Source organism: Ovis canadensis, chromosome 3, assembly GCF_042477335.2.
Source record: "Ovis canadensis isolate MfBH-ARS-UI-01 breed Bighorn chromosome 3, ARS-UI_OviCan_v2, whole genome shotgun sequence".
Lineage (NCBI taxonomy): Eukaryota > Metazoa > Chordata > Mammalia > Artiodactyla > Bovidae > Ovis > Ovis canadensis.
In genome coordinates this window covers 56,677,540-56,696,650 of record NC_091247.1, presented here as the reverse complement: position 1 = coordinate 56,696,650, position 19,111 = coordinate 56,677,540, and the positions used below count along the sequence as shown (strand labels likewise).

Sequence of the window (19,111 nt, the reverse complement as noted above, 5' to 3'; positions counted from 1 at the left end):
GTGCCACAACAAAGACCTAGTGCAGCCCCACCCCCAATAAAGCCCCAGAGCCCCCATCACTGTTGGAGGCAGAAGGAAAAGCAGAAAAAAGCAGAGCAGTGATAGAAAAAGCACATTTATTAGTGTGAGACAGATGAAGCACATAAAATATGTGTGAGACAGATGAAGCACATAAAATATTCAGGCATATATGGATTTTTACCATATAAATAACATACGAATAAACTGTGTATTATACATGAGTCCTGAAGAATCGAAGCTTTCGAATTGTGGTGCTGGAGAAGACTCTTGAGAGTCCCTTGGACTGCAAGGAGATCAAACCAGTCAACCATAAAGGAAATCAACCCTGACTATTCACTGAAAGGACTGATGCTGAAGCTGAAGGTCCACTACTTTGGCCACCCTGATATGAAGAACTGATTCGCTGGAAAAGACCTGATGCTGAGAAAGACAGGGCATGAGGAGAAAGGGGCGACAGAGGATGAGATGGTTGGATGGCATCATCAACTCAAGGGACATGAATCTGTGCAAACTCAGGGCTATAGTGAAGGACAGGGAAGCCTGCCATGCTGCAGTTCACAAGGTGGCAAAGAGTTGAACATGACTGAGCAACTGAACAAGAATTAGCACTGGAATTCCAGCAGGGTGCACAATGTGCTGCTGTTAAGCCGCTCAGCAGACCAACACGGCCATCTAGTGATGAAATAGGCTGCTGTGGTTGAATATTACTCAAAATGGTTGGCTTCCACAGCAGGCTGGAAAATGACTTTCTCCTCTGAGGCTCTCCTCTGAGGGCCTAACAATAGCAGCTACAGAGCTGGTGACAGAAATTAAGTGGCACTGAAGCCCATGACCCTGGAGCAGTAGGTAATTCTGTAAGACTTCTAATTTCTGTGTGAAATATAGACAATTACATGGCATGAGACCACAGGGTAGAGCACACCACAGCACTTTTTAGTGGATGCATTATTCTGAGAACCAGGTAGTGGAAACATTTATTCCAAAAGGACTTCTTTTCCCCTCAGGTTCTCATTATTGTAATGATCACTAGGACTTTGGCTAATAAGGCAGGATAATTTGAAATTCTAACTCCCAACTAGAAGAACATGAAACACATAGGCACAAGATTAAGGCAATTAGGAAGCCTTTGAAGCTGAGTGGCTTTGAAATTAATTATTAAACTTCACCTGCAAAGATCTAAAGCTCACTTTTAGAACACAAGTCATCCTATCACACACAAACCTTCGTAATTCTGCAGGGTTTCCAGAATCAACCTTGAAATTTAACAAATGAAAGCAAGAAAGTTGTTTTAAATTGCTAAAATTTTAGTCTCAGATGACAGTAATAAATGGTGCCTTTTGTCCAAACATGATGAGTTGTTTTCAGAATTACTTTGTCTTTCAGCCTTTATCTCTTTCTTTGCCTCTATGTTTATGAAGCTCCATCTAGTCCCTTCTGCTTTGGGTCTTTCCCTAGCTGTCCATCACTAGACTTCTCCTATGAGTATTTTTATTCTGTGTTCTACCTCTTCCTCTAGCCATCTTGTTTAATTGGTCCATAATATAGAAACACAATTTTCATTTGGTTTATTTCCTGAAGAGTATTTTATTCTTCCTAGTCTTTATTTAGAAATCAAATGGGCATATAAGGATCCCAGAATTTCTGGTCCACATAGCCTTTAAACCACCACAGTTACTGGGTGTACTCAGGAAAAAACCCATTCAGATGAGAAGTAGAAGAATACTAAAAATAACAACAGAACACACAACTTCAAATCAGTACAAGGAAAACAAAAAAAGAATGTGGACAACAGACCCAAGGGCAAGAAAGAAGAAGTAAAAAATAAAGAAAAGCATGCCAAGGAAAAAATCCCTATAAATAAGGTGGCAGAAGTCAGTCTAAATAAATGAGGATTTTCTCAACCCTGCCACTACTGCCATTTGGTCCAAGTGGTCATTTGCAAGTGGTCATTGGTTGTGGAGAGTTGTTCTGGTTGTTTTGAGCATTGTAGGATGTTTAGTTACATCTCTGGTTTCTACCTACTGGATGCCTGCAGCACCACCCCAGTTGTGGGATCCAATAATGTCTTCAGGATGTCCCCTGGGGAACAAAATCTTCCCCAGTGAGAGCCACTGAAATAGAGGTGTAACCAACTTTACAACAGTCGGATTAAAAATTGCTTGTTTAAAAAGAGACTGCCATGTTGCTCAAAACAACAAAATCCTACTAAAGATACACTGAAACATGATGATGACCCAGAAGAGATAAAGAATGCAGAAATATACAGAGGGAATACTAATGAAGACAATCCTGCTGTAATAATATTTAATAATACTAATATTAGAAAATATATTTTAAGGCAAAAAGCACTATTCAGGTATTTTACTGGTTAGGAAGATAATCACCCTAAACCTATTTATGCTTAATTAACAACATCAGTTCCACAAGATATAATGGGAGAAATTCTAGAATTACAGAGAAACTGTCATAGTGGTGTACCTTAATATAGCTCTCTTAGAAAATGACTGGTTAGGTGTAAAAAACAGTAAAATAAATGCCATAATTAATAGGCTTGAATTAAAGTTTACATGTGGCTTCCCTGGTGGCTCAGTGGCAAAGAATCTGCCTGTCAATGCAGGATATGTAGGTTCAATCCCTGGGTCAGGAAGATCTCCTGGAGGAGAAATGGTAATCTACTCCAGTATTCTTGCCTGGGAAATCCCATGGACAGAGGAACTTGACAAACTACTTTTCATGGGGTGGCTAAAGAGTCAGACATGACTTAGTGACTAAACAACAACAGCAAAGATTACATACACATAGTAAAACACGGGGGAAAAGTAACATAGACTGTTATAATTCAGAGCAGGCATAACCTTTGGGAAAGAGGGTAAGGGTTCTATGAAGGAGTATATGGGAATTCTGTGATGCTAGTGCTCTAGTTCTTGACTTGGGTGGTAGCTCAGAATTAGTCAGTAGTTTATAATAAGCTGTTGATTTTGATTTGTGTACTTTTCCACATGTATGTTTTCCTTCAGTAAGAAGTTAAAAAAAAGTACAACCTGCCATGCTCAGTTGTGTCTGACTCTTTGCCATCCCATGGATTGTAGCCCCTAGGCTCCTTTGTCCTTGGGATTCTCCAGGCAAGAATACTGGAGTGGGATACCATTCCCTTCTGTAGGGGAATCTTCCCGACTCAAGGATTGAACTTTTGTCTCCTGCACTGCAAGAAGATTTTTTTACCATTGAGCCACCAGGAGAGCCAAAACCAGTATGAGATGAAGCTAAAACAATACTTGGAGGTAAATGCATCTCCTTCAAATGGGTATAATTTTAAACATGAAATACTGAAAATTCATGGGCCAAGCATTTATCTCAAGAAACTGGGAAAACAAGTAATTCAACATTTCTTAAAAATGAAGGCTTTCCTAGTGAAAAATACTGATACTGCAGAAGAGGTTAAAGGAGACTTTTAAAGTTAGGGTTCATGAATTTGTTTACAACCTCCTACAGCAGATCCTTTTTGCTGTATTACCTATGTGTACGGAAATAGGATATAACACTATATATTGCGTAAGTCCTTTAAAAACTGGAAATAATTCTTCTAAGTCACAGCAGGCGAACCACGTGGCAGTAACCAGCCAGGGAAATTCAGGCTTAGGTGGGCGTTCCTGTTAGAAGACAGAAAAAAAGTGAATAGTAATGCACAAAGATAACCACAGAATATGCTTTCACCTTGTCTAAGGGAAAAATCAAGCTCTAATAGCATATTAAAAATAACCATTTGCCCAGGACAGATATAAGATATGGTGAAATAGATATGCTGTTGAATCAATTCTACCTGTTGGTGTTTGAAATTAAGTGCAGCTGATGAAAGCTTTTCATGTCAACCTGTGCTGAAAGTCATTGATCTTGTGAAGGGTTAACAATAAATCTGTCAAGTCTACTTGTAGCCTGTTCTCCAACATGCCACGCTGGTCTCTCCCCACCTCTCAAATATTCTTATATTGATGATTTTTTTCCTAGAGAACTAGTTTCCAAATCCAGTTCCTAGATGTTCTCACTGCTAGGAGACAGGGAAATCTGAGAAGTAGAGCAAAATAAGTAGCAAGACAAGTAGTACTCTCCTTCCAGCTGGGATGAGTGTGTCTATGTCTAATCATTTCACATATTCCCAGAAATTTCAGAGAAAAGTATCAATATTACGCCACCTGGCAATATTCCATGAAGATCTTACATATGGGTAAACAGTTTTAAAAGAGACAGAGAAACAGCTATAATTGTAGACTGAAACTAGCTCTTTGAAAATTTAATGAATATTTGCCTGAGGCTTTTATCAGTTCTGTTCAGTTCATTTCAGTCGTTCAGTCATGTCCAATTCTTTGTGACCCCATGGACTGCAGCATGCCAGGCTTCCCTGACCATCACCAATTCCCAGAGCTTGCTCAAACTCACATCCATTGAGTCTGTGATGCCATCCAACCATCCCAACCTCTCTCGACCCCTTCTCCTCCTGCCTTCAATCTTTTCCAGCATCAGGGTCTTTTCTAATGAGTCAGTTCTTCCCATCAAGTGGCCAAAGTACTGGAGCTTCAGCTTCAGCATCAGTCCTTCCAATGAATATTCAGGACTGATTTCTTTTACAGTTGACTGATTTGATCTCCTTGCAGTCCAAGGAACTCTCAAGAGTCTTCTCCAAAACGGTTCAAAAGCATCAGTTATTCAGCACTCAGTTTCTTTATGGTCCAACTCTCACATCCATACATGACTACTGGAAAAACTATAGCTTTGACTAGATGGATCTTTGTTGGTAAAGTGGTGTCTCTGCTTTTTAATATGCTGTCTAGGTTGGTCATAGCTTTTCTTCCAAGAAGCAAGTGTCTTAATTTCATGGCTGAAGTCACCATCTGCAGTGATTTTGGAGCCCAAGAAAATAAAGTCTGTCACTGTTTCCATTGTTTCCCCATCTATTTGCCATGAAGTAATGGGACAAATACCTTTGAAAAGAAGAGAAGCGAAAAGCAAAGGAGAAGAGGAAAGATATAAGCATCTGGATGCAGGGTTCCAAAGAATAGCAGGGAGAGATAAGAAAGCCTTCCTCAGTGATCAGTGCAGAGAAATAGAGGAAAACAGTAGAATGGCAAAGAGTAGAGATCTCTTCAAGAAAATTAGAGATACCAAGGGAATATTTCATGCAAAGATGGACTCAATAAAGGACAGAAATGGTATGGACCTAACAGAAGCAGAAGACATTAAGAAGAGGTGGCAAGAATACACAGAAGAATTGTACAAAAAAGATCTTTATGACCCAGATAATCACGATGGTGTGATCACTCACCTAGAGCCAGACATCCTGGACCGTGAAGTCAAGTAGGCCCTAGGAAGCATCACTACGAACAAAGCTAGTGGAGATGATAGAATTCCAGTGGAGCTTTTTCAAATCCTAAAAGATGATGCTGTGTAAGTGCTGCAGTCAATATGCCAGCAAATTTGGAAAACTCAGCAGTGGCCACAGGACTGGAAAAGGTCAGTTTTCATTCCAATCCCAAAGAAAGGCAATGCCAAGAATGCTCAAACTACTGCACAACTGCACTCATCTCACATGCTAGTAAAGTAATGCTCAAAATTCTCCAAGACAGGCTTCAGCAATATGTAAATCGTGAACTTCCAGATGTTCAAGCTGGTTTTAGAAAAGGCAGAGGAACAAGAGATCAAATTGCCAACATCTGCTGGATCATTGAAAAAGCAAGAGAGTTCCAGAAAAACATCTATTTCTGCTTTATTGACTATGCTAAAAGCCTTTGACTGTGTAGATCACAATAAACTGTGGAAAATTCTGAAAGAGATGGGAATACCAGACCACCTAACCTGCCTCTTGAGAAACCTGTATGCAGGTCAGGAAGCAACAGTTAGAACTGGACATGGAACAACAGACTGTTTCCAAATAGGAAAAGGAGTACATCAAGGCTGTATATTGTCACCCTGCTTATTTAACTTCTATGCAGAGCACATCATGAGAAACTCTGGGCTGGAAGAAGCACAAGCTGGAATCAAGATTGCCAGGAGAAATATCAAAAACCTCAGATATGCAGATAACACCATCCTTAATGGCAGAAAGCAAAGAACTAAAGAGCCTCTTGGTGAAGGTGCAAGAGGTGAGTGAAAAGTTAGCTTAAAGCTCATCATTCAGAAAACTAAGATCATGGCATCTGGTCCCATCATTTCATGGCAAATAAATGGGGAACCAGCGGAAACAATGGCTGAGTTTATTTTTTTGGGCTCCAAAATCACTGCAGATGGTGATTGCAGCCATGAAATTAAACCACACTTACTCCTTGGAAGGAAAGTTATGACCAACATAGACAACATATTAAAAAGCGGAGACATTACTTTGTTAACAAAGGTCCATCTAGTTAAGGCTATGATTTTTCCAGTAGTCATGTATGGATGTGAGAGTTGGACTGTAAAGAAAGCTGAATGCTGAAGAATTGATGCTTTTGAACGTGGTGTTGAAGAAGACTCTTGAGAATCCCTTTGACTGTAAGGAAATCCAACCAGTCCATCATAAAGGAGATCAGTCCTGGGTGTTCATTGGAAGGACTGATGTTGAAGCTGAAACTCCAGTACTTTGGCCACCTGATGCAAAGAGCTGACTCATTTGAAAAGACCCTGATGCTGGAAAAGATTGAGGGCAGGAGGAGAAGGGGTTGATAGAGGATGAGATGGTTAGATGGCATCACCAACTCAATGGACATGAGTTTGAGTAAACTCCAGGAATTGGTGATGGACAGGGAGGCCTGGCACATTGCAGTTAATGGGGTTGCAGAGTTGGACACTACTGAGCAACTGAACTGAATGGGGCTGGATGCCATGATCTTTGTTTTTTGAATGCTGAGTTTTAAGCCAGCTTTTTCACTCTCTTTCACTTTCATCAAGAGGCTCTTTAGTTCCTCTTTGCTTTCTGCCATAAAGGTGGTGTCATCTGCATATATGAGGTTATGATATTTCTCCCGGAAATCTTGATTCCAGCTTGTGCTTCATCCAGCCTGGCATTTCTCATGATGTACTCTGCATATAAGTTAAAAAAGGAGGGTGACAATATACAGCCTTGACGTACTCCTTTCTTGATTTGGAACCAGTCTGTTGTTCCATGCCTAGTTCTACCTGTTGCTTCTTGACGTGCATACAGATTTCTCAGGAGGCAGGTAAGGAGGTTTTATATTACATTTATAGCTTTGTATGCATGCTAAGTGGCTTGGTAATGTCCAGCTCTTTGCGACCCTATGGACTACAGCCTGCCAAGCTCCTCTGTACATGGGGTTCTCCAGACAAGAATACTGGCATGGGCTGCCATTTCCTTCTCCAGGGGATCTTCCTGACTCAGGGATCAAACCCACATCTCCTGCATTGGCAGGTGGGATCTTTACCACTGTGCCACTTGGGAAGCCGTAAAATAGCTTATTGAGATACAATACACATACCACAGAATTCATCCATTTAAAGCATACAATCCAGTAGATTTTAATAAATTCGCAGCTTTTGTAACCATGACCATAGTCAATTTTAGAATATTATAGAATATTTCATCTCCACACACACACACACACACACACACACACACACACACACTAACCATGATGTGTTTAGCAACTTCCCTCCCACCTGCCCATGCCCTCTAGCCCTAAACAGCTAAAACTAGTTCTTTGAAAATTTAGTGCTTGGGAACTAAACTTTGAAAGCTTTCTATCTCTATAGATTTGCCTGGTCTGAATATTGCTGTTCATTTGCTAAGTCATGTTTGACTCTTTGCAACCCCATGGACTGCAGCATGCCAGGCTTCTTGTCCTTCACTAACTCCTGGAGTATGCTCAAATTCATGTCCATTGAGTCATTGATGCCATCTAACCTCTGCCATCCTATTCTCCTTTTTGGCTTCAGTCTTTCCCAGCATCAGGGTCTTTTCCAAATGAGTCAGCTCTTTGCATCACGTGGCCAAAGTATTGGAGCCTCAGCTTCAGTATCAGTTCTTCCAATGAATATTCAGGGTTGATTTCCTTTAGGATTGACTGGTTTCATCTCTTTGCTGTCCAAGGGACTCTCGAGAGTCTTCTCCAACACTACAGCTTGAAAGCATCGATTTGTCAGTGCTCAGTCTTCTTTATGGTCCAACTCTCACATCGGAACATGACTACCGGAAAAACTATAGCTTTGACTATATGGACCTTCAGTCTAACAAAACATGGTCCACTGGAAATGGGAATGGCAAACCACCCCAGTATTTCTGCCTTGAGAACCCCATGAACAGTAGGAAAAGGCAAGAAAACAGTGTTAGGAAAGGATTAATAGAATATGTATGTATGCAGGGTGAGTAAGGGTCAGGGAAGCAGGACTGTTGGGTGGAGAGGTCTTGCCTGGGCTTGACTCAGAGTGCTGGGTCAAACAAAAGCATGAAGTTCAATGTCCCAGCGATACATTGAGGCTCAAATACTGGCAAACTCGTGCGGGTGTCAGAACCATAGGAGCCAAGGGCAGGGCTTGAGATGGACAGAACAAAGCCAAGAGTTTAGAGTTGGGCTGGATGGTAGGCAAGGGTCGGGTGGCTGTGCTTCTGTTCTGTGAGTGACCAGGTCTGTGGTGTGTGGGTGGGTTAGGCCAGTTAGAGGGACTGGAGCAAGTTAGACAAACATTATGTTATTACAGAAGGCAACAAGCAAGTTCTATTCTTCCCCATGTTTTATAATGAAAGATGTGTCTAGGCAAGAGAGGATCACGACTTCACAAACACTAGGGTCAGATCTGTGAATGACTACTTTTATTGGATTTTAACTCTCCCATTTGTAAATGGTCAACTTTTCAAAACATGTTCCCATCGAAACCAAGCAGGACCCTTGGGTCTCATAGGCCCAAAACCTTTAGGCTTCATTCAGCCTCCATAACCTTCCATGAGTTCCAATAAGCAGGTTCAGTTCAGTTCAGTTCATTTCAGTCACTCAGTCATGTCCAGCTCTTTGCGACCCCATGGACTGCAGCATGCCAGGGTTCCCTGTCCATCACCAACTCCTGGAGCTTGGTCAAACTCGTCCATTGAGTCTGTGATGCCATCCAATCATCTCATCTCCTTCTCCTCCTGCCTTTAGGAGGAGATCTTTCCCAACATCAGGGTCTTTTCTAATGAATCAGTTCTTTGCATCGGGTGGTTAAAGTATTGAAGCTTCAGCCTCAGCATCAGTCCTTCCAATGAATATTCAGGACTGATTTTCTTTAGGATGGACTGGTTGGATCTCCTTGCTGTCCAAGGGACTCTCAAGAGTCTTCTCCAACACCACAGTTCAAAAGCATCAGTTCTTTGGTGCTCAGCTTTCTTTATGGTCCAACTCTCACATCCATATGTGACTTTGGAAAAACCATAGCTTTGACTAGATGGACCTTTGTCAGCAAGAAGCAGGTTCAATCAGTTGCTAATAAGGGAAGGGAGGGGATGTCCAGACAAGGGGGAAACAGTCAAGAAACAATAGTGCAGCCTTGGGGCAAAGCCTGGTTCCCCTTCAAGGGATATACATAGCAGTATTTTTGAGGTGTTTTGCAGATACTGAAACTCCCACCAGGTGGGAGAAGTTAAATGTTAACGATGGTAGGCTGCCCACAAGCATGGAGACACCGGAAGGGTTGGAACCAGAGGCTGATGATGCTGACTCCCACTCACCTCACCACCAACCATTCAGAAGAATGTCCACAAGCTGATCACACCCTCTTTGAACCATTACTCTAAAACTCCTCACTATCCCCTCTGGTTTGGGACACACAGTGTTAGTTCACTGTGGCCCCCTCTGTCTGGAAACCAATAAAGTTATTTTTTTCTACTTCACCCCAAAACTCTGTCTCCAAGATTTAACTTGGTGTCAGGGTGGAGAGGCTGGATTTGGCTTCACCATATGCTAGCTCACTGGTTACTTCCAACATCCCTTTTCTATAGGTGAGGACACTGCTGCATAAAGAGGTCAAATTTTATAGTCACTGCTGCTGCTGCTGCTAAGTCGCTTCAGTCGTGTCTGACTCTGTGCGGCTCCATAGACGGCAGCCTACCAGGCTCTGCCGTCCCTGGGAATCTCCAGGCAAGAACGCTGGAGTGGGTTGTCATTTCCTTCTCCAATACATGAAAGTGAAAAGTGAAAGTGAAGTTGCTCAGTCGTGTCCGACTCTTTGCGACCCCATGGACTGCAGAGGACCCCATGGGCTCCTCTGCCCATGGGATTTTCTAGGCAAGAGTACTGGAGTGGGGTGCCATTGTCACTATACAGCTACTAAAGACAAGACTAAGTTATAGCCTGGGTCCCAGACTCCCAGTGGGCTACACCGCTGACGGTAAAACCTTCAGTTACCAGAGTCACTGTGGAGCATTGCTAGGTGCTTATGAGCTCTACCTAATAACATTCACTGTCTAAACTTGAAACAGGTACCTTCTCGAGGCCTGCAGAACCTCGGAGAAAGAAATTCCATTCAGCTTCAGTTAATCTTCCTTGCTGACGCATGATCTCAACACAGAGCATAAAGCTGTAGATCAGTTTATGTTGTTCAAAAAGTCCTCTTGACACATTGACATAAGCAGTTAGGAGAGTCTGTTCCAGCAGTATTTCCATGCGCTGCTGTAGATCATCTGTCCTGACAGATGTCTCAATTGTTGTGTTGAACAACTGTGAAAGAGAACTCTATCAGTGTCTCTGATTTAATTCAATTTTGTGAAGGAAAAAAAATCCTTGCTTTTTACCCAGACTCTCCCAAATTCAGTGACTAAATGTGTAGCAGCACAGGAGGTGAATAGTGTACAATGATTAAGTCCGGGATTCATCCCCGATTGACACATTTATACGCAGTGTTCTGTGCATTCCTTTTTCTCTCCCCTTTTTTCAGAAATGGACCAATGCCAAATTCTTGACTATTCTGTACGGATCATCCTGATGCGGGACAGAAAATGGAAAATGAAGGTCAGCTGGCAGAACCAGTTTCTCATATCCTCAAATCACAGTTGATAATCACTTTGGATGAGAGGTCTAAGTGAAACAGGAGAGAAGGGGGCAGGGCACAACCTTTAAAACAATGACATAGCCCGAGGACACAACATAAACTGATTAGAATCAAATAGGTTCAAGATGGTGGATTAGTTGACTTCCCCTAGACCTTGAGCCTCATTGTAATATATCAGCAAGCTAAATGATACACCCACAGGTGCCAAGAAAATTCCAAGTGAAAGTCACTCAGTTGTGTCTGACTCTGAATTCTCCAGGCCACAATACTGGAGTAGGCAGCCTTTCCCTTTTCCAGGGGATCTTCTCAACCCAGGGATTAAACCCAGGTCTCCCGCATTGCAGGCAGATTCTTTACCAGCTTAGCCACAAGGGAAGCCCGAGAAGACTGGAGTGAATAGCCTACCCCTTCTGTACTGCAGGTGGATTCTTTACCAACTGAGCTATCAGGGAAGCTGACAATTTCAAGGTTGACCATAAATGTCAAAATGTGGGCAGTGGCCCAGTTCCTAGAAATTCACCCCCTTCCCCATAATAGCTGGAATACTCCTCCCACTCATGAAATTACCCACACCTACAAAAAGTGACATCCCCATACCCTGGGGCCCGTCTGGTCTTTTGAGATGGTTCACACTGTGTCTGTGGAGTATGTTTCTTTCTAAAAACATTCATTTCTTACCTATCACCTTGTCTATCACTGAATTCTTTCTGTGATAAGACATCAAAAACGTGAGCTTCATTAAGCACCGAGACCAGGCTTGATCTCAGTTAAAAGACCGCAAGTTCAAGTCCCATTCTGGGTTGCATGGTTTCATAGCAGGGCAGGATGTCAGGGTCATGCCCTCTTCTTGGCATTTCCACAAGGTAATTCTTACTGTGTAGGAAGAATGTACAAGACTTTTCTTTGAAATTTAAGAGAAATCAATTTTAAGGGGGGCTTCCTGGGTGGCTCAGTGGTAAAGGATCTGCTTGCCAATGTAGGAGATACAAGAGACATGTGTTTGATACCTGGGTCAGGAAGATCCCCTGGAGAAGGAAATGGCAACGCACTCCAGTATTCTTGCCTGGGAAATTCCACAGACAGAGAAGCCTGGCAGGCTGCAGTCTATGGGGTCGCAAGGAGTTGGACACAACTGAGCATACACTCTCAATTTTAAAGACTTCCACCTTGCTTCCTGCGTAGAAATTCTGGGAACAGGTCTACTTCCCAAAAGATTCCCTACACACATTACAAGAATATCAGGAAGGCAGCAGAGATGCTGGCATTGAGGTTTCATGTGAGGACAGAAGCAGCCCCACCCATTTCCTGCCACTTCCAAGTAGCACAAGGGGATGGGGGAGAGAAGATCCAAAAATTTCCAAGGGTCTCAGGCTGTGTGATAAAGCTGAGCAGAGCCTGAACTGATGGGCTTGCCTGGAAGTCACGGGCAAGGGCATCTTGCAGTGGTGACTGGGGAGGGCTGTTCTTGTGGCTTCAGCCTTGAGGATCCACAGCACAAAGGGCAACGATGTGAGGTGAGGTCAGAATGCCCAATCTTTTGGTCACCTTTAGAGGGGTCAAGATGCATTGCTCGTGGGGAGATCAGGTAGCTCAAAGGTGACTAGTTGCTGAAACCAGCTGAGGACCAAGGCAGATCGGGGTCAAGAAGTGTGCTTCACTTGCCCCTAAAAATGCTGCACAGCCCTTGTGCAGGCCTTGCTGTATCCACTTCTCCTGCCAACAGGATGGAGTACAAGAGCTGACTCTCAGGCTCCTCACCAAAAGACAAACCTCCATTCCCTAGAATTAAAAGCCCAGAGCGCTCTACTCAATACCCTGTCATGACTTACATGGGAAAAGAATCTAGAGAAGACTTGAGAGTCCCTTGGACTGCAAAGAGACCAAACCAGTCAATCCTAAAGGAAATCAACCCTGGATATTCATTAGAAGGACTGATGCTGAAGCTGAAGCTCCAATACTTTGGCCACCTGATGTGAAGAGCTAACTCAATAGAGAAGATCCTGATGCTGGAAGAGATGAGGGCAAGAGGAGAAGAGGGCGACAAAGGATGAGATGGTTGGATGGCATCACTGACTCAATGGACATGAGTTTGAGCAAACTCTGAGTCAGTGAAGGACAGGGAAGCCTGATGTTCTGCAGTCCATGGTGTTGCAAAGAGTTGGACATGACTTAAAGACTGAACAAACAAACAAAAAAATATGTGTATGTTTAACTGACTTATTTTGGTAAACACCTGAAACTAACACAATACTGTAAATCAACTCTACTTCAATAAAAATTGTTTGTTTGTTTTTTTTTAAAGAGCTTCAAGGAGGCATACCCTTATTCTAGAGAACTGGCAGAGTTTGGTCAACAAAGAATAATGGAATTGCTACTTTAACACATTCAGAAGAAAAGAGGATTGGGTGTTCTTTAACAAATTGACAAGAGGCAGAGTTTAAAGCCCAGGGAAGAGGTGGTAAGTTTGGGGCTCAAATAAAACATAGTGAATCCTGACACACCCTGAATGATTTCAGTGTGAAATGGATCTACGGATGGTCTGGTGGAGGATGTCTTGGCTAGGGCTGTCACCTGCAGTTGTGTTTTGGGTTTCTAGTTTCCCTTCCAAACTGCAAAATTCCAGTGTTTTGATGACTCATCCTACAATTTTTTTTTTCTGTCAGTCCAACATATTTTCAGAGCATCTTCATTTTTATTGCTTGAAGGAGATTTTAAAATCTGAAAAGCATGGAAACTCCCCGGTGGTCCAGTGGTTAGGACTCAGTGCTTTCACTGCTAAGAGCTTGGGTTTAATCCCTGGTCGGAAAACTAAGATCCCTCAAGCTGTGAGGCATGGTAAAATGAAAAAACAAAAACCCTGAAAAGCATGAACTGCAAAACACCCAGGATGGGAAAAGCATTATCAGAGTCTTTTAGGTGGAATGAAAGGATTTACTTCTCCTTACCTTGCCTGGTCTACTCTGTGTGTGTGTGTGTGTGTGTGTGTGTGTGTGTGCGTGTGTATGTCTGTGCTCAATCATCTCCAACTTTTTGTGGCCCTGTGGACTGTAGCCTGCCAGGCTTCTCTGTCCATGGGATTTCCCAGGCAAGAATACTGGAGTGGGTAGCCATTCCCTTCTCCAAGGGATCTTCCTGACCCAGGGATCGAGCCTGTGTCTCTTGAGTCTCGTCCCTTGGCAGGTGGACTCTTTACCAGTGTTACCTGGGAAGCTTGGTTTAATGTCCACCAAGTAAAGGGGGAGATGGCAACCCCTTGTGAGAACAGCAGCCCTGCCATTAGGAACAAGAGAAAATGGCTTGTAAAGCCTGCTACAACAGTTGCACATCTTGTTGGAAGAGAGCCCAGGTGTGTCTATACAACATGCCTCATATTTCTCTCAGTTCATTACCATTCTCTCCTCGCTACCATTCTCTCCTGCAGCTCCTACTGCTGCCGGCCCCCTGACCATACCAGGAGGACTAAACAAGACATCTAGAGGAAAAAGCGAGCTTGGTCCAGTGTATAAAAATTGTCTGAGTATTTCAACATCTTTTTTAAAATTAATTTTTATTGGAGTATAGTTTCTTTACAATGCTGTGTTAGTTTCTTGCTGTAGAGCAAAGTGAATCAGTCACAAGCATTCATATATCCCTTCTTTTTTGGATTTCCTTCCCACTCAGGTCACCACAGAACATGGAACAGAGCTCCCTGTGCTTTACAATAGGTTCTCATTAATTATCTATTTTATACATAGTATCAATCACATAGGGCTTCTATGTATGTCTATCTCAATCTCCCAGTTTATCCCACCCTTCCTTTGCCCACTTGGTAGCCATACTGTGTCTTTTTTTGGGGGGGGGCACACCTTGCAGCCTGAGGGGCCTTAGTTCCCTGACCAGGGATTGAACCCATGTCCCTTGCGTTGGGAGTGCAGAGTCTTAACCACTGGACCACCAGGGAAGCCCTCACTTATTTTTATTGAGGGTCAGAAATAGCCTCTTTGCTCCTGAAGTGGAAGTGAAAATCACTTCAGTCATGTCCGACTCTTTGTGACCCTATGGACTGTAGCCCACCAGGCCCCTCAGTCCATGGGATTCTCCAGGCAAGAATACTGGAGTGGGTTGCCATGCTCTTCTCCATTTTGCTCATGAGACACTGATACATTTCTTTAACAACAACAACCACACACTTACCTGTTTAAAATATTTTAGTGAGTACTGATACATGGGATCTATTTCTGAGAGGCTTGCAATGACAAAGTACATAACAGAGCCTTGAGTGGCCACAGGACGATACTTCTCACGAGCGATGTTTATCATCTGTTCAGTAGACTCGGCTTCCTTCAGTCTGACTTTAATGGCACCGGAAGTGATCTGAATAAACATGAGAAAACAAGTCCTTGAGGATGCGCTTCCAAAGAACGGTGGGATTTAGAGAACATATCCAGTTAGGTCTAGGAAAGAAAGTAGATGACGAATTCATGATTATAATAAGGAGGCTCCCCAGACACATGACTCAGTCTCAGGACTCAGTGACCTCCTTCTAACCGAGCTGAGCTCCTTTCCAGGCAGAGTTAGGGATGGGCAGAAGAAAATAGGCAACACAGGAGACTGAGGGAGAAGCGCAGCAGAATTTCTCTGAGCCTGGAACCTGGGTGCCTTCTGAAATGGAAACACTAACACCCAATTGCTCCCTGGCTTCATCATGAGCAGTCCTCAAGAGATCCAGGGTTCCTGTAAAGAAAGGAGGTAGGAGGGGAGAAAGGATACCCATGAAACTGCTCATGAGAGGGGGTGGAGAGAGCCCGGAAGGCAGTGGTACCACATCCCACTCTGGAATAACAAGGGAATCTAATGTTCTCTCTCTTTTCCTGGTACTCCAAGTGTACCTACAGGGAAACCTGGGGGTGGAAGCTGTTGTTTGAGAAGGATTATTGGCTCAGTGTTAAAGAATCTGCCTGCCAATGCAGGAGATGCTGGTTCAGTCCCTGGTTCAGTCCCTGGGTTGGGAAGATCCCCTGGAGGAGGAAATGGCAATTCATTCCAGTATTCTTGCCTGGGGCTTCGGACAGAGGAGCCTGGTGGCCTGCGGTCCAAGGGGTCGCAAAGAGTCGGACACAACTTAGTGACCCAACAGTAACAGCGTAATCCTAAGTAAGCTAGAGATGTTGTCAAGGTCTCTCGCTGCTCTCTTGGTTTTCTGTCTTACGGTTTTGTGGCTCTGGGGAGCCTTCTGGCCAGTGGGGTTTTCAAGATTCCCCTCTCTGTCTCCTTCAGTCTCTCTGCCTTTCCCTATTGCTGTCTGTCCCAGTTCTGTTCACCACTCTCTCATCTTCTTTAGGTGTGGACATCCCTAGGTTGGGAAATCCTCTGTCTTGAAGTCACAGGGTCTAGGGCAGGGACCATGAGCAATCACTATGGAACCGCTGACCTATGAACTATAGGCAGGAAGTGGCAGGAAGTGCAGCCCGGGAGCAATCAATCCTGACTCTACTCTTTTTTTAAAAACAGAAAAATTTTAAATTTATTTTTTAATTGGAAGAAAATTGCTTTACAGTGTTGTGTTGGTTTCTACTGTACAACAGTGATGTCTCTACTCTATAGGAAGGATGTCTTCAAGGCAACGCCTTGCAAACAGAAACCAGTTTACAGATACAGATGATAGGATACTGGCGAGAAGTCCCCACTTGTGAAACTAGAGAAAGCCCATGCACAGCAATGAAGACCCACAAGTTAAAAATAAAATAAAAAGACTGGCAGGACCCTTAAAGGGTGCAGTTATGTCTTTTGAAGTAAGACACTGTTTATAAATAATAAAAATATTTGACTTGCCTTTGAATCCTGGAGTGTGTCAATGAGTTCTTCATTGTCCAGAATATTTCCCTCAGATGTGAAGAGCATTTTCAGGATTTTCTCTTCAATAGCTTTCAGTTGGTTTTTATCAGTGTTGATCCTCACAATGAGTTTGATCCTTTGCTCTTCCAACTCAGGCTTCTCGAGTCGCACAACATCGCTGGTGCCAAAGTGAATCCCTAAGTTAGGTCTTCCTCAGGGCTCTAGGATTCTATTTTTCTTTCCGAATTTCTCATGGTTTGTATCCTGAATACTACTTGCCTGAATATTAATGCTACCAGCCAAATCCTAGTGCATAGGCCCCTCTTCTGCTGGGTGTCCCCAGGGACTAGCTGCATTACATATACAGTTTAATTCTTTATCTTAGCTCTCAGAGGCCTGCACCTGACCACAGTTCCCACGGCTTTTGCTCATCTTAGGAAAATCTGCTCAGTGCTTCATTTCTCTAATCATTCAATTTCTGTTTCTAACGGCTGCTTGTCCCAAGCTGAAAATGGTGCCTGGAACGTTCTTTTCCTACTAACAGGGGAGACTCATGAAATCCCACCACCTCTCTGAAACAAATCTTGGTTGCATCTAAAAAAGGGGCTTTATTCATGATGAGAAAGCACAGGATGCTGGCCCCAGATAGCTAAGGTGCATATCAAGGGAATGATTTCAGGCAGCCCAGATTCTTGCATCTTCCCACACATAGAAAAGCACTTAGATTCCTTAACTTGACTTAATCCAGTTTTCTTTGGTAGTGGTGGTTTAGTCGCTTAGGCGTGTCCGACTCTTGCGACCCATAAACTGTAGCCCGCCAGGCTCCTCTGTCCATGGGATTCTCTAGGCAAGAATACTGGAGTGGATTGCCATTTCCTTCTCCAGGGAATCTTCCCGATCCAGGAATCGAACCTGGGTCTCCTACATTGCCAGCATATTCTTTACCAACTAAGCTATGAGGGAAGCCCTTTTAGAGGGAAGTTTTCTTTAATTAACAGCAATCTTTGGTTACTTTGTTGCAAAAACTCTTGAATACCCTGGCTCCCCTCCTTGCATCTTCAGAGCAGTCCCTCAGAATAATCTGAGCCCTGTCTCCCAGGCTCGAAGCCCTCAGAATGTCCACCAAATAACACATAAATCTCAAAAGAAAAAGAAAAGAATAAAGGGGCTATACCTCTAGCTTCTCTAGTCTAAACATGCAAACTGATGTCTCCCCTCACTTGCCCTTTCATCATTTACCCCCATCTCTCTATTTGAAAGCTAATCTTTTTCTTTAAGTCAAAATTTCTAAACAAAATGTTAGGAAATTTTTGCTCTCCCCGCCACTCCCTCCCCACCTGCCCTTTGTTTTTTACCTTAACAACTGATCCTCCAGACCTGATTTGGTTACAGTGAAATTGATGATGGTAACTTTGATGCACACCTAGAAGAGGAGCAGAGAGTAACTGGTTCAGACTAATAATATATGGACGGCTTTCTTTATTAGAACAGAGCTCATTACTGCTCAGCTGGATGTATTCCAGGTCTAATGGTGAACACACTTGCTACCCATACAAGGCAAGCAATAAAATCCTAGTCTCATTAAGTTCTCTCTTTTTTAAAAAAAATTATTTAATTATATTATTTGGTTGCACTGGGTTTTAGTTGCAGCACGTGAGATCTTTTATCTTCATTGCAGCATGTAGAATCTTTAGCTGCAGCATAATTGTGGCATGTGGGATATAGTTCCCTGACAAGGGATCGAACCCAGGCTCCCTGCATTGGGAGTGTGGAGTCTTAGATATTGGACCACCAGGGAGGTCTCATGTCTCACAAAATTATAATGCAATTTTCTCTACTGCTGTGAGTGACAACTTGCTCCTCAAATGCCACCATTAGAGAATTGTATTTTACGGAAAGGTGAGCCAGTGAAAGGTTAGAAAGAAGCAGACTCAAATTCTAGCTGTACCTGTCAGTGTATATGTGATGTAGAACAAGCCAGTCCATTCTGAGCTTCAGGTCCTGATCCTTAAAAATTAGGAAAATAGGGGACTTCCCTGGTGGTTCAGTGGCTAAAGATTAGTGCTTCCAATGAAGGGAGTGCAACTTCAACCCCTGGTCAGGGAACTAAAATCTCACATGTCATGTGATGCAGCCAAAAAGTTTTTTTTTTTTTAAAGAGAAAAATTGGGAAACTAGGAAGCAAGAATGCATAGGGTATTTGTGAGGCTAAATGGGCTAATAAAAATAACTTATAGTGATTTTCACATTGTTTACCTTTGTTAAAAAGAAGCTA

General features: G+C 43.0%; 1 protein-coding gene across 1 annotated transcript in view; it reads right to left on the bottom strand.

Annotated features, from left to right (window-relative positions):
* DNAH6 (dynein axonemal heavy chain 6) overlaps positions 1 to 19,111 on the bottom strand; it is a 286,898-nt gene that overhangs the window by 65,870 nt on the left and 201,917 nt on the right. The window contains exons 58-62 of the mRNA XM_069583083.1: positions 18,192 to 18,259; positions 16,834 to 17,014; positions 15,196 to 15,375; positions 10,458 to 10,691; positions 3,536 to 3,671 (exon numbers count right to left, since the gene is read on the bottom strand). Coding sequence (XP_069439184.1) covers positions 3,536 to 3,671; positions 10,458 to 10,691; positions 15,196 to 15,375; positions 16,834 to 17,014; positions 18,192 to 18,259 — 799 coding nt within the window. The remainder of the gene's footprint in view (positions 1 to 3,535; positions 3,672 to 10,457; positions 10,692 to 15,195; positions 15,376 to 16,833; positions 17,015 to 18,191; positions 18,260 to 19,111) is intronic.